Source organism: Monodon monoceros, unplaced genomic scaffold, assembly GCF_005190385.1.
Source record: "Monodon monoceros isolate NGI ecotype Baffin Bay Population unplaced genomic scaffold, NGI_Narwhal_1 Super_Scaffold_15, whole genome shotgun sequence".
Taxonomy (NCBI): Eukaryota; Metazoa; Chordata; class Mammalia; order Artiodactyla; family Monodontidae; genus Monodon; species Monodon monoceros.
This window is the reverse complement of record NW_021703771.1, coordinates 5,839,490-5,855,185: the sequence shown is the minus strand read 5'-3', so window position 1 is coordinate 5,855,185 and position 15,696 is coordinate 5,839,490. Positions and strand designations below refer to the sequence as shown.

General features: G+C 37.7%; 1 protein-coding gene across 2 annotated transcripts in view; it reads right to left on the bottom strand.

Moving 5' to 3' along the window:
• Positions 1-15,696, bottom strand: part of ADGRB3 (adhesion G protein-coupled receptor B3) — an 802,271-nt gene that overhangs the window by 16,428 nt on the left and 770,147 nt on the right. For both annotated transcript variants that reach the window (XM_029224183.1, XM_029224184.1), the window contains 3 exons: positions 14,839-14,878; positions 10,444-11,087; positions 418-453 (listed from right to left, as the gene is read on the bottom strand). In XM_029224183.1, the coding sequence (XP_029080016.1) occupies positions 418-453; positions 10,444-11,087; positions 14,839-14,878 (720 nt within the window). The remainder of the gene's footprint in view (positions 1-417; positions 454-10,443; positions 11,088-14,838; positions 14,879-15,696) is intronic.

Genomic DNA, 15,696 nt, shown 5'->3' with positions numbered 1-15,696 from the left:
AGCCCCTCACATGGCTCTCTTCACGTCCTCACTGAAGTAAAACAAACACAATTGTTTTAAATATGAAAAATCAAGAAACCGAAATTCCTACCTCCCAACAAACTGAGGGAGGTAAAAAAATTGACCAAGTTCAACTCTCAACATAAATTGTCTGCTTATCTTAGTGTTTATGAAATGGATTCTTTACTTGTCTGGAAAATCTCAGTCTTAGCATACATTTAAAGCAGTTAGAACTTAAATTTTTTTTCTACAACTAGTTATACAGTAGGGATTTTAATTAAAAATGTTTGACTTCTCATTTAATTAAAAAGAAAGTAGAACTCCTACACAGATGCACAGGTTAATATGTTTAAGTAATTATACACCAACTTTGAATTCAAGTAATTAAAATTAAAAAAATAATCCTTAGACACTTACCTCAAAGTCAAGGTCTGAATATCGTGATTTTCTTCTCTGTTAGATATTTTTTAAAAAGAAGAAAAACCAATAAAGTTATGTTCAGTCATTCAAATAAAACAAAATTTACTGCTTTCAATAAGATAATCCTGCTTCTTTGTGTTATAAGTATTTCCTGCACATAAGAATCTGTGAACATTTTTATGATTTCAAACTATTCCACTCACATTATTCCATTTTCACTTTGGACTTCCTTTAAAATTGAAGAATATAAATATACAATATATTTCTCTTGGCCTCTTAACTCTAATTTTTTCAATAAGGAAAAAAAATTTAAGTGAAAATTCACACAAAACATTCAATCTTGAAGGAGATTTTCGGTCTACTACAGCAAAACTACTTTATAGACACAAAGCGTTCGAAGCTGTGTGGGAAAATCATCTAGCTGTCTCAAGACCTTGCACCATCCCCCTGCAATCTTCATTTCTACCAAATTCTATCCAACCCTCTGTCTATATTCCAAAGTTCTATATAGGTCTCACCCATACATTTCTTGGCATTTGGTAGTCCTCCATGACAGGAAAGTCCCTCTCAGTGCTGGGCATTAGGAGCTGAAGTATTTGTTCTAATTTAGTAAAATGAATAACAAACAGTCTACACTTCAGCAGGACATGGATATTGATGTAAATACCTCACTATGCCTCTGACTCTGTTAAACAGTTCCCGAATCTATTTACAGATAAATATGCCTTGATAAAATCAGGAAACATGATCACAATGAAATTAATGTGATTATATAATACTAGTGCAGGGAAGGTGTTCTAAACGTCTGCTCTAAGCAGTCACTGGATTCTTAGAAAGATTCACTGTAGAAGGAGACAGCGGATAAACACAGAAAGAGCTCACCAAATTGTTGGATATCAAAAGTTTCCATACAGGCTATTTTTCTCTCTTTTTTTTTTTTTTTCTTTTTTGAAGAAGTGGGAATGAAATACAGGGGGAATTAATAAATATTAATTAATCAATATTAATAACTATGTAATATCCAGGAAGTTGGGAAAATATATAAACCTTTGGACAAATTTCTTCTGTTTTATTTGTTCCTCTTCTTCCATCCCAATAGCTATAGCATAAATTTCAATAACTGACGAGGGAATCATATCCAAGATAGATGAGAGATTCTTGTAACTGTTGAGTATCAGGAGAGAAAGAAAGGAACTAATGCAGTTTACTGGAAAATATGAATAAATTTCTCCAGTGAGAGTTAAAATCGTCACTATAGACCTGGAACCTTCCTAGGTAACCAACCCCCACCCCCCAAAGCATGTTGCAGTAAACAGAAAGCAACATACCCAAAGAGAGATTTTGTTTAATAAAAAGTTTAGAAGTTCTGAAATCATTTGATTTTGGTGGGGCTGCTTAAAGACTGAGAACCGCGTCTTTCAATGCTGTTGTGGAGAGTGCTGAGAAGGGGGCTGCTTTATTCAAGGGAAAGTCAGCCTGAGCTCCCTTTGCTCCCTGTGGCCAGCATACCCTAGGCCAGCCCTGGTGACATCCTGCAAGAAGAGACGTGCATGGGAAGCTGTTTAACCCAACCCTCCTTTGCCATCTCCCTGCCACTGCTGTTGTCTGACTGTGCTGTGTAACAGCCAGGCTCCAGCACACTGCAACCAGGGTTTCCCTTCTGCTCTCGGACGCTTTGCCTTCTTGGCACTGTGACTCAGCAGGACACTTCTGTAAGTATACGTTAAGCAAAATTCTTTCCTAATACAGCAAAATTCAAGCATGGGAACAGTATTAAGCAATTATTAACAGAACATGAGTCTCATGCTTTGCATTCCATTTGAAAATTAAATAGTGAAACCTAATGAAAAAGGTTCAGTTAGTCAGCAAAGAGGCCCATCCACTGCACGTGTTGAGGGCTTCTCCATTGCAAAGGTCCTAACAGCCACGTGCTACCTTCTTCGTTGAATGCAAAGTTGTGTTGCCTAAGAACTGGAAATGTGGATGGATGCATATTGCTGGAGGCTCCCGATTTCAGGCATAAGAACAAAAGATAGGAACCCAGAGGAACGGCAGAGATAGATTCTCCCTATGAGAGCAGATGCCACCTATGCAGATGTGAAACACAGAAAAGAAAACAGATGTACCCCCATAAATAAGTTTCTCTCTCATCTATTCACTTTATTAAAATCACATTCTAACCTAAGAGTATATAGCAGAACTAGCAACCTTGAGGGATTAGACTAGGAAATGAACACATGAAGCAGATTTCAGTCGAAACAGCCGAAAGATAGTTGGGGGTAAGGTGAAGAGGTGGGCTGGAAAATACAGCAGTGAAGACTTAAAAATTAGAGAGTGGAAAAAAATGTGGCGGATTTTGAGAGTCCAAGGGAGAAAAAATGTGCACATTATTCATATCCCCACAATCCTGACCAAGTGTTCAGACCTTTTATAAAGTGCTTTCACGTTTGAACATGCTAACTGCCCTGTGGGATGGTTAGGAAAGTATTATGCATTATCCCTGTTTATGAATGAGGAAAACTGAGGACCAGAGGAGTTCAAATAACTTGCCTACTTCACCTGGGTAGTTATCACATGGGCTGGGATTCCCACTCAGGTGATCTGCCTGCAAACCCTGTGTTTTCTCCGCTGTTGCTCAGTAACTGCTCAGTGGTGTAAGGGGTGATGGTTCATAGCCAAGGCAGTTTGCTGATTGCCCCTAGAACTCAGCAAGAATAACATTACGGGATACAGTCAATCCCAGGCTGACAGCAGTGGGACCGAGATGCTCTGCAAGCATAAAGCAACGTCAGGCAGATGAACTTTTACTTGTCAATTATATTTTAAAGGAGGAAAAAAGCATCGATATGGCACTTATTTGAGAGAAAAATCTGATGGCAATTTACAATAATTTGTGTCAAGTAAAATAACTTAAAATCATTCTAACATGAGATAGTTTATGAGCCATGATGCAACACAGTGGCAGACTCCACTTTCATGATGGGTCTCCCATCGCAAAATCTATTTTACCTTAAAGGAGTATCTGCATTGGGAAATCTGTGATGGAATGGAAGGATCAGAATGCTACCTTCTGTTTATCAGTTCCTCATTATAACACTCTTTATCTCTCAGTCTGTTCTGCAATGTGCTGGAGAGTCTTTCAAAGCACTGAAGTCTGTGGAAACTGTGACTGACTTACGTGCTCATTCAAATGTCCCTCTGAGCTCTCTGGAATGTTATTGTAAGGTAGGAAAGTGGTTAGAAAGAATGGTTATATGTTTAAAAGATGAGAATCAATGAAGAAAAGTGATCAAGTCATAACAACTTTTATGATAAGTTGATAATTGAAGAAATGCTACATACAAATTTAAAATAAGCCAGGATGGTGTTGACATATTTTAGGAAGATATAAGTCCCTTTCTCTGTACATCCCCTAGTTCCCAAATAACTTGATACAAATCATCCTTTTTGTCATAGTAGGTGACATTTCTTTTATGCTCTTTCCTTTTCTTAATTTCCCACTTAGAACTCACCCCAACTTCTGTTCTGTCCTCAACATTCCATCAAAATTCTTGTTGTCAAGGTCTCAGATGAGCTCCATCTGGACAGTTTCCAAGGTCAATTTTCTCTCCTCATCTTAATGGACTCTCAGAAGCTTTTGAAGGTTAATCCCTTCCTCATCTCTCTCAGCTTTTCCTTTTGTTTTCTTTTCCTCCTTCTAATTTGCTCTAGTTCTGCCAAGTCTCCTTTGCTGGCTCTTTCTCTTCTCCCTGACTTCTAAATGTTGAGTTCCATAGTTTTCTTTTTTCTTATATTCTCTCTTGGATGAAATCATTCATTCCCAGGGTTTTCAATACCATCTTTTAACTTGCAAACACCCTTTTCTTTCCCGTCACAGGAAATGCTGCATATCTAGTTGGTGAAGCCAGGCATTTAGGAGTCACCCTTCAGCCCTCCCTGCCTCTCATCCTGCACATCAAATCCACCAGCAGTGCCATCTGTTCTATATCCAAAACACATCTTAATTTGTCCTCCACAGTCAAAGGCATTCTTATCTTTTGTGTGGTTGACCTCAGTGGTCTCCTAACGGTCCTCCAGCTTTCTGCTCCACTTCTACTACCTCTCCCACTACCACTGGATCCTAATCCTTTCCATTCCAAACCATCAAAGTGATGGATGGATGGATGGATGGATGGATGGAGAAATGGTCATGACAGTTGCTTAACTGTCCTCAATTTTTTCTTTCATTTTACAAGGTTCTGCAAAATCTGGTCTCTTCTTCCTATTCCAACTCGGACTTAAGAAGCTTGCCCCGTGCTACATGTGTCTTCTAATCCTATAAGGATATTCCAAGCTCTTTTCTGCCCCAGGACCTCTTCACCTGCAATTTCTTTTGTCTGAAACACCCCCGATCCTTCAGCATCTCACAAGCCATGTTCCTCCTTAACTTAATTGTTCATCCTGTGGAGCTTCAGAAGGCCCCCCCAGATCACCTCATCTAAAGAAGCCTGTCTCTCACACTCCATGGTTATTTCCCAGCACAGCACACTCTTTTAGATTAATCATTTGTTAACAGTTCACCATCTGTCTCTTCCATAGTGTTTATTCACCACCGGGGCAGGATCCACATCTGTCTTGGCCACTTTTATATCCCTGGCATCTATCAGAGGGCCTGGCATAATAGTAGACATTCACAAAATTATTGATGAAAGATTGAAGGAGCTACACTATGAAAGCCAAACAAATCCAAAAGAATGACTTGTATTTTGGTTGTGTTTTGTTCTTTTTCTCAGGAATACTCCAGGAGAATTTAGATAAGCATGTGGGCTACATACACAAAGAAAACCATTTTGAATAGATCTATTGACAGCCAAGAGGATTGAGACCATTTAGAAGAATGCAGGCCTACCACTAAGAGAGGGAAAAATTCTTTAGGATGATGTCCGAGTAAGAAAATGCACACCAGTATGAGGCTACTCAGAGGAATACTTAGCAAGGATGTGTATAATGGCATCTGTCCATAGCGAAGCCTTGTAGAATGATGAATAATTTCTCAAAGGGAATACTTCATTGTTTGTGCCTTTGCAAATTAAGTTGGACAAGATACTAGAAGATTCACAGTGAGGAATAAATTCCATGGACTAATAAATGTCAATGTGAGTGCCATTAAAATTTTCCATTACAGACTGAGCAATGACCCTACTCAAGGAGAAAGCTTTGATGTCAAATCCATTCAAAATATCTGTGTAAATGAAACTTGAGAATCATTAATTTTGAAAAATGAGTTATTTGAGCTAATTTTGCTTGTATGCCTGCATAAAAGACAAAATTTCCTAATCCAGGAGCAAAAACAAAACACTGAAGAAGGGCAAGCATTTCTTTCACCACAGCTACATGAGGAAAAATATTTTCAAAAAAGAAGAAGATGCTCTGCCCAATGGTCAGTCGTACAATGGTTTCTGTTAGTGACAGAAGTATGGCCATAACATTTTGTCTAATTTCCTGAATACTGACCTAGTACAGCAAACAAGTTTCTTTACCGATATTCAAGATATAATGGTAATGAAATAATAATCACACGACCTTACATCTGAAGTGCCCCTTACAATGTTCAAAGGGGTTTTCACATACATTATCCAATTTGATGTTCACAACAGCCATAAGGGAAGCACCTGCGATGTGCCACTATAGCTAAAATGTTTTACCTTTCAAAACCATTATGCCGAGAGCTCTATAATTCATGTCCAGAGGAAAACTGGTGTATAAAAAGTTACGCTAGAATGGTACCCATTTATACATTGAGAGAGATTTATCTGAGCATGTTTTGAGATACATTGTTAAGTTATATCTGAATGTTCAGAAAACCTGGAGTAGCAGAACTTTGTTTAAAAAAGAAATTGTGCAATTTACTATCTAACTCTGTTTAGTTATAAGAAAAGCTAAGGCAAAGCTAAGCTAAGCACTTAATGTGCTTACATTGGAGCAAAGTGTTTCACAGGAATCCCAGTGATGGAGGAACTGAGAAGCCACAAAAGGGACCACGAGGGAACCCAGAGATTTGCAGGAGAAGGGGCTACTGCCCACCCCCGCCCACCAGGCTGGACGGACATGGGGAGATGACACTTCGACCTAAGCCCGGGGGCTGAGGCACCTGGCAGAAGCTGGAGGCCCTACAGAACAGCTAAGGAGACGTGAGGTACTGCCCAAAGCAGAAAGAGGGAGGAAAACACCCTGGATTCCTTCTTTTCCCCAGCCTCCAATCTCTCACAGTGTTTCCTAGTGGCCAGTCTTCTCACCCAGCTAGGAACCTGTATCAACCCCAAGAGACACAGGGGAAAAAGGGTGAAGGTGGGCCCTGGACCTGCACACAAGGTGGGAAGGCTTTGAGTAAGGAAATGTGTCCTGTTTAGATCTACCAGCTACAAGCCATCGAATGTTCCAATAAGTCAGGACAAATATTGATCTATCTTCTTACACTGATATATCTATAATTTTTCAAAAAGTAAATAGAACCACAGCCCAAGGTTTAAACTATTGATATATCTCATAGTGCTCAATGGCTTGAGAACGCTGATACTTCTTTTTTCCCCACTTGCTTCACAGTACCTCGTAGTTTTTTGCTTTATATACATACCATACACTCAACACATTTTGCTCATTAATTGAAGGTGAATGACTTAAATGCTGATGACAATGTTAAGCAATTAGAGGACATCTAGGACTGAAGCCATTGTGAGACATTCTACCATGTGCATATTGCAATGAATCCCTAATTGTGGAAATCTAAAGTTTTCAGAATCGCTTAACAAGTCCATTCTGGGAATGAACACAGTTCGGAAATTGGCAGATAACATATTACATGAAAGAAAGACACAAGATAATATTAAGACGGGAGAGAAGCTGGAAATGCTTTTATGCCGAAAAAACTTGATGCATTTATTAAACTTTCTACACTGAATAATTGGGGGTTAGCTGAACAAGCTGTCCTGGAGGTTGGAGCCTTTTCTGCTGGCACTGCCTTCAGGGTTGGGGAGCCTCCCTCTTGCTTTGTTGCCTCCTGCTTATTTGAATAAATACTTCCACCCACTCTTTGGCTTTGTTTCTTTCTCCTTTGACTCTTGTTTTTCCTCGCCTGCACTCTTCCTCACAATACTGACTTCTGGGCTGCAACTGCCAGGTTTTACCCTCTTCTTTTTCTTCTCCTACCACTTCCCACTTTGTCAAATTGTGAACACCCACTCCTCTGGAGGAAACTTCCTGAACTACTAGGAACATCTTTTTATTACATCCCTGAAAAGTCCCTGAGGCATCTGGCCGTCCTCTGCCGTCCCGGTTTCCCAGGCAGGGATGCCCCTGTGGCTGGAACCTCCCTTCTCACTCAGAGAAGACTCAAATTGTTCTATGGCCCCATGGCTGCCACATAGTCACTCACTTTCATCTCTGTATTGTCTTCTAGGTCTCAAGACACCTCCTGGCTACTGTTGCGCACCACAATTCATGTAGATACTCTAGTCATCTTTCTGCTTTTCCTCTATTGTCAGAATATCAGCTTACCTGCTGGTTCACTGCAGACAGAGTGTGGCTCACTCCGCCCACAAAGGAAGCCACACCAGGCTTTATCTGGCCACAGTCTTATCTCCAAAATCTGGCCACCACACTTCATGGCCACAGTCTTGTCTCCAAAATCTGCTAGCTGTATACATCTACACTTCATCCATTTCACGTCTTTATTCCATAAGACCAAGTGTCTGTCCAGGGTTAAATGAACTTTATAAAGTTACTCTCATGCTAATGTTCAGGCACATGACTGTCTCTTTGAGACAGCGTAAAATTGATCAGGACAGAAAGATTCTGGTCCTAGATTTGCTGTGCACTTACTCTGTGACCTTGGACAAATGACTTTACTTCAAGGATTAGAACAACTTATCCATTGTCCAGAGGTGTCACGAAGATTAATTAATTCACGTTTTTAAGGTGATTTGAGGATCTGCTAATGAAAGATGCTATATAAGTGCTAATTTTTATTATTCATTCCCACATCTATATATTCAGCTGTCTCCTAAAATGGTCACCCTAAGCAATTACTAACTATTAAACTCTTTGAAAGAATGAAAATGAGGAACTGAAATTTCATTCTGAATCCTGAATTTTCTTCCTTTTCAAGATGTAAGCCTTGTGATTTCTAAGTCATTTAAATGCAGATCTTTTGGCTGAATCACACTTATGTATGATGCTTATTCTTAATAATAAGGATATGGAGATTTGGAAAAATTACCACTGAACAAAGCAGCACTCAGAAATTCAGTCTATTGTTCAAACACATACAACCTGTACAATATCAAACCCAGCAAGGTTTTAAGCCTTTTAGACATAAAGCATTTTTATAACAAGCAAAATATTTTAATGCAATTCCATTCTAACCCCTCTAGCACACTTTAAAGAGCCATTCTATGTAGAAGACTCCATATGGTCTTTAAGATTATTTACAGTGTTATGTTATTATATGCACACTCACTGAAAATTCTTGTAAAAACTTCTGTGATTTTGCATAAATGTTATGTAGTTTGTGCTTACGTGGTCATTATTTTAGTAGACCTGCTAGTCTCTGGGATATGCAAGTTAGAGATGGAAACAGTGGCTACTCTGCTAATTCAGAATGATTGGACACTCTTGTCTACAGGGAGCTCCAACCACTCAGGAGTGAACTTGGACTCACTGCCCCTGTGCCTTTGGTTCCAAAGAATGATTCTCCTCAGAAACCCTATTCTGTTTAGGTCTGACCTGCTGATAGAATTTAGGGATTTATCCTAGATTCCCATCTAGGGTAGAATTTCCTCAATGCAGCTGGGAAAACCCTCAAAATTACACCGCACATCAAGTCACTCCAGCCTTTCAGGGTGTCTCTTCATCTTGGCCTCGTAGAAGGCACAGTCTTGTGGGAAGAAGGAAGGGGCAATTGCCTCTGGGCACTTTTGAACATTAGAATATTATCAGCAAACTTCTGATGGAAAGAGTAGGCAACCGATTATATTGTCTTATGAAATAATCTGTTATATTAAGAAAATTGGCAATACATATTAAAAAATGCATATATTGCATTGTATATTGAACATATGCAATATATCTGCAGTGGGTTTACAGCAAAACTTCAAGACAGAGGATATGAAAGTCACATACAAAACAGTTACAGGAGGTATGTCAAAAGAAAACTAGACATTTCTTGTCTTACTTGACTTAGATCTTACTTGATTAATTGTAATACAATATGAGTGATATTGATACCTGTTGACTACTCTTTACATCATTTTGTGGGTAGAAAGGAAGCTGAGGGGAGTTTGCTTTTTCACAAAAGCCATGTGGTTTGACCTCAGAGTCCTGACTCTTGATCTGCTTGATTTACATCCCTCCCAAGAGTTCACAATTTAAGACGAAAATATTTAGTGGTCATAATTCTGTAAGAGCTAAGAAAAAAACATTTCCTCTGAAAGATATCAGTCTAAGGTAATAATAAAGTCTATAATCAGTGTAATGGTAGATCTCATTGAAACATTCCAATTTTGTTATTTTAACAGCTGCCCTCACACAGAAAACCCAGACCTTGCTTAAAGTTTGTAGTGCCATCCAGAAACTACTTTAACCACCAAAAGACTTCTGGTACCCAAGAAACATCAGGAGGATCTTCTGTTTGTTTAGGAGTGCTCTACTTGGTTCCCATTATGACAGATAGGTATCGTTTTAATTATAGAGGGTTCATTTTTAAAAATATGACCTCGAGAAAGGGGATTCTGATGCTCTACTGGAAAAAGCATATGTCCAGAATCTTAAACACAACATATCCCAAATTCTTAGACAATACATAACTGCAAAAGCTAATGTGACTCTTCTCCCCCAGGGCAGTGCCCCATGAATCTATCTATCTATCCATCTATCTATCTATCTATCATCTATCTATCTATCTCTTATCTATTAATCAATCAGTCTATCTATCAGTCTATCATCTATCTATCTTTCAAATATCAAGGGAAGGCTTGTTCCATTGCTTACTTCTAAAGAACTCATTGATATCGTTGATCCAGTTTCACTTCTCGATAATCCCGCATTTTCATCCAACTCAGAGGCCATGAAGTTCTTCACAGCTGTGCGAGGCTCAAAGGGCAAATTCTGCATATGTTCCTGGGGTGCGAGATGTTGCTCTAAGTTCATATTGAACTGGTCCATGACAGGAGGATTCATGTTGAATTCAGGATTCACTTTGTAGTGCAATAGCCTTTCGTGGGGCAGGGTTTCCATGCCAATATTGATTTTGCTTTCTTCTTTCATTGATGGCTGGGTATTAACAGAACTTCTGGGCATCACAATATAGTCACTCTCCATCATTCTTTCTTGAGGATGAACGATGTCCATATCCGCCCCTCTCAAATTATCATCCGTACATAAGTACACAGTTCTCCGCAACTCACTGTTCTCTTTTTTCAAACATTGATTGCCCAGCTCATTCATACTCATGGGCATGTGCAGACCTGTGGGTTGCTGAATAATGACTTTGGAAATGACGTTTCCAGGCAATGTTGAATAGCTTAGCCCTTCAGGGTTTGTTCCCTTTTCTTCTTCATCATCATTTAGAGAAATCCTGGAGAGGGTGCCTGTTATTGTTGCTGCTCGGCAAGGACCAATATCCTTGTGAAGAACTGTGAATTAGAACATAAAAGTAAATAAAAGAAAGTTAATGCACACTTATCGATTACTACTGTATTCTGTTGTCCCTCATTTTACTAAACATTTTCCTTAATAAAATAAAAATTATTAAAAATTACATATCTATTTTTTGCACATGGTCCAAATTACTCAGTCACTCTCTGTTGATTCTGATATGGTCTTATAGTTCTCAGGTAGCCCACAGATAAAACATATGGGATAACTTATGAACAGACTTTCAAAAATCTCAGTGCCCTAACCATAGATAACTCAGCCTAACTTTTCAGGGGAAAGGTAGATTACCAGAGAAATTTTCTCCATCTGTCTACTGCAAAGGGCTTTATAAAATTATGGATATATTAACAAGAGTTTGACTTTTTCTTAAAGGGTTTTCTCCTAAAGTATTCTACAAGTTCTACTCATTAAAATACTTCTTGAGAGAGGTAATCAATGAGAATTTCATCCTACTACATCAGAAATTCCTTCAAAAATTATGCCCATTGAAAACTAATGAGCATTTATCTGTGAAGTCCATATGGTCAAGTAGATGCAGGGTTCAAAAGTACTTATCATCTTCAGTTCCATGCAGGAAAAGTAAGGCATTTTTTTAACAAGATCAATCCATAAGCTCCAATGCCCTTGAGGGGGTATTAAAAGTGCCAACTGACTTTAAGCAGAAAAAAGCTGTATGAGCCTCTAAAACCTCCATTCCATTTTAAGCCTGCAAAATAATGACTTAGAAAACTTAAAAATGCATGATAACTTGTAGTAAGAAAGAGAACAAAATGAAAACATAAACTACACCAAGGAAAAACCAATCAACAGAAGAGTTCAGAATTCTTTATGAAAATAGAGTTCAGTTTTTTCTCTTTTTTGCCTCTCTAAAAGGAAGAAAATCATATTTTATGTGCAATGGAGGCAGAATGACTTGAAGCCTGCTTAGCTGTGGACAGCTATCGATTTTGAGGTTTGAGAGAATGAAATTCTGAAGACGTTTTCTTGGTCATGGTGGTGCTGAAAGCACACAGAACAGCACTGTGTGCAAGCTGGTTCAACACGGCCTCCAAGTGCTGCCCTATCAAGAAGCAGAGCTATTGCCGTTGAATGGTTTGTTAGGCATAGGTAGCTATAACTATTTGGTTTATTATCTCCTTATGAAAAGCCTCAGACATATTCAATTTTACCCATTATTATCCAGTTTTCAAATAGCATCCTAATTATTATGCATTAAAGCAGAGTTTGCAAAATAGAAGGTTCTGAATGTCTTTCCCTATTACAAAGAAGAGAAGCTTTCAAATTAATTCAAGACATGCATCATTCATGTAATATCTTTTATCTTTAGAGATACTGTATTTAATCATTGTATTAGGTCTCTTTCTTCTTAGATATTCAAGATGTCATTCACCTATACTCCAATCAAAATTTTTTAAAAAGAGCAGAAAAAAAAACCCAAAAAACAAAACAAACAAACAAAAGATGTTAAATCTACATTGCGTATTTTTTATTAATCCACAATTTGGTGTGACTTTTTATATTTAACTATAATGTTTAAAAAGTAGAATAATTCAGTTTAAAAAAGTTATTTCCAAACCTCTTAAATTAATAGATAGGTAATGTATTGTGGTTGCCAGGAACAATTTACTTGAAAATATTCAGAGATAAAGTATGTTAAAATAATAGATTTAGTAATATTCCAAATAAAATACCTTAAAATATCTCCAAATTCAGGGAAGAATATTTTTAATCCTTAACTGTAGGCAAAAATTAATCCAAAATTTATAGCAATACAATATAAAGGCTAGTTATGGGAACCTATTACATTTTATTAAGGACATATAATTTTATACTTTTATCAGTATTCTGTAAACTGTAAAGTAAACCTTGGTACTGAATATTGATTTCATAATCTGCATTTGTATAAAATACACTTAGTTTGTATGAATGTAATATGATTTGTAGTTATAGTAGCACATTTTTATCAATGATACAGCTATCTTTGCTGAAAACTTGTATATCTTAAATATTTGGGGAAATATAACTCTTATTAAGTAGTGTCGACTCTATATGAGAAATTTAACTGTTTCTTTGACTTACTTAAAATGGATATCCAAATTTTGAATATAAAACATAAACAAATCGACACCGCCTACACATACAAATGTGATGTTGAAGTGATGGGAATTTTGAGAGAAATTAGTCAAGTTGTGAAGCGCAAAATGCAAATAAAACCAAGACAAAGCAAAAGGCACCTGAATATTTAGCATAATCAGATATACACTCCACCCTTTGGGAAAGTGAATTTCAACAAAACGTAGGGAAAGATTATTCAGAGACCAGGAATTGAGACTTTAACACTGAATATACCTCAACATGGAAGGAAATCGTTAGAAGAACACAGGGGCAAGTTCCTGAGAAGCTCCGCCAAAAAAAGGCACAGTCAGAAAATGAAAAATTAAAACAATTTTTTTTCTAATAAAATAATGATACTGGCCTAATATTAAGAATACTAAATCTCAGAATACAATGAATCTGGGGAAAATGGGTATTTTAACAAAAGAGAACGAGATGAATATAACTCCTTTATTTGTAAAGTTTGGATGAAGATTTAGAAGGCATTCTTATCAAAATTTCAAAGGCCAAACAATTTCAAATGGATAGAATGGTAACCTAAAACCAGTAAGATAGTAGCAAATAGAGATAAATGCAAAGTCTAGATTTTTCATCAAGGACTAAAAAATCAAACAAACAAAAAATCCCCAGAACTCTTACAAATCATAGACTGGGAAATCCCTGACAGCTACTACAGAAAGTCTTGGGGATTTAAAATGATAATCAGTTGACACTAGTACTGTACCAGCTGCTATGAAATCAGATGCAGAGGTAGATAGCATTATTACAAGGAAAGAGCCAACTGTGATAAATGCTAGCTAAGTGTGGGCAGCATAGTTAAAACTTGGGCACCATAATTTCAAATGATTGACACCTGGGGTACCATGTCTGCCTGGGAGGATGCTCTGAGGAATGAGTGAAGAAACATGGTTTGTTTAGTCTGGAGAAAAAAAAAAAAAAAGACCTAGATTGGGCTAAGTAGTATTTGCTTTCAAATATTTGGATAGTTAGGTGAAGTGGATATTCACTCTTATTCTCAAAGGCACCACAAAAACCAATGAATAAAAGGTTAAATAAGGTATATTTTGTCCCAATATAAAGGAACGTTATTCATCTACTCTTGGTGGGTGTCCACAGGCTGGAGAACAGACGTTGGGAACACTGTCCCTGGGACCCAGCTCTCTAAGACGGTGTACACATGCTCTGAAAATACAGCTACAAAGCTGTGATACACACACACACACACAAACACACTCACACACAATGGTATTTCATCCTTCCAGCATGGATGATGAAACTGAGGCACAGGGAGACATCAACTTGACTGGCCTTACACCTGACAACCAGTAATAGGTGGATGGAAGGCTTTTGTCTCCAAGTCAATGCTTTCCTGAGGTCACAGTACTCCCAATCAACCATTTTCACTTCCTTGCATTCCCCATTCATATTCTCCCTCTCTCTCATTCCCTCCCCCTTCTCCTACATCTGCTATTACAATGTTTCCAGTTGAAAGACTCAATTTACACATTTACAGGAATGTGTGATGGGTAAACCACAGCATTTTCTTTAAAATCAAAAATCATAAAAATGATTCAACATCTAATGATTATATTTTCAAAATTCAAATATTCTTACCTGATCTACAAGCAATGTCTACATCCTTTTCAAAGTCTGTCTGTAACAAGAAATAATGACATAGAATCGTCATTTAATGAAGGCCTCAAGTGACTTTTACTGACCAAATTATCTGAAGTTAACAAATATCTGACTAAGAGATACCAGGATATTGTTTTGTGCAAAGGAAGTTTATCAAGGAACAATCAAATTGTTTTCAAGAGTATTTTCTAGAGACCACATGTTGGATAAAATCAATGGGAACATGGTGTATGACTTTAATAAGGCAAAACTATACCCATGGTCATCTAACACCAGATGTAAAAAAACAGAATTTCAAGGCAATTCCTTAAACCACAATAAAAAGATTGGAATGTGAAATATTATGAAGATACTTAAATAAATGTCTTTGTTATTTATATTTTTATGCATTCATTTTGAATATATTGTTTGTAATGCAATATCTTATAATACAGCTTTGTCAAATCCTTAATAGTCAAACTAGGCTCTTCTGATGATCCATTTTCTTGCAAATGTGACAAAAGACTTTCAGGCTTAGGAATTAAAATTGAAGATTAAACAATACTAATCTGGCCTAGAGCCTGCTTAGAGTTTAGTTCCATCCTCATATTTTCCCCAAACTTTTACTGTAAACAAATTCGTTTATTTTTTAATGGTGAAATTAAATTAGCCCATCTTTTTTTTTTTTTTTTTTTTTTGCCGTATGCGGGCCTCTCACTGTTGTGGCCTCTCCCGTTGCGGAGCGCAGGCTCAGCGGCCATGGCTCACGGATCCAGCCGCTCCGTGGCATGTGGGATCCTCCCGGACCGGAGCACGAACCCGTGTCCCCTGCATCGGCAGGCGGACTCTCAACCACTT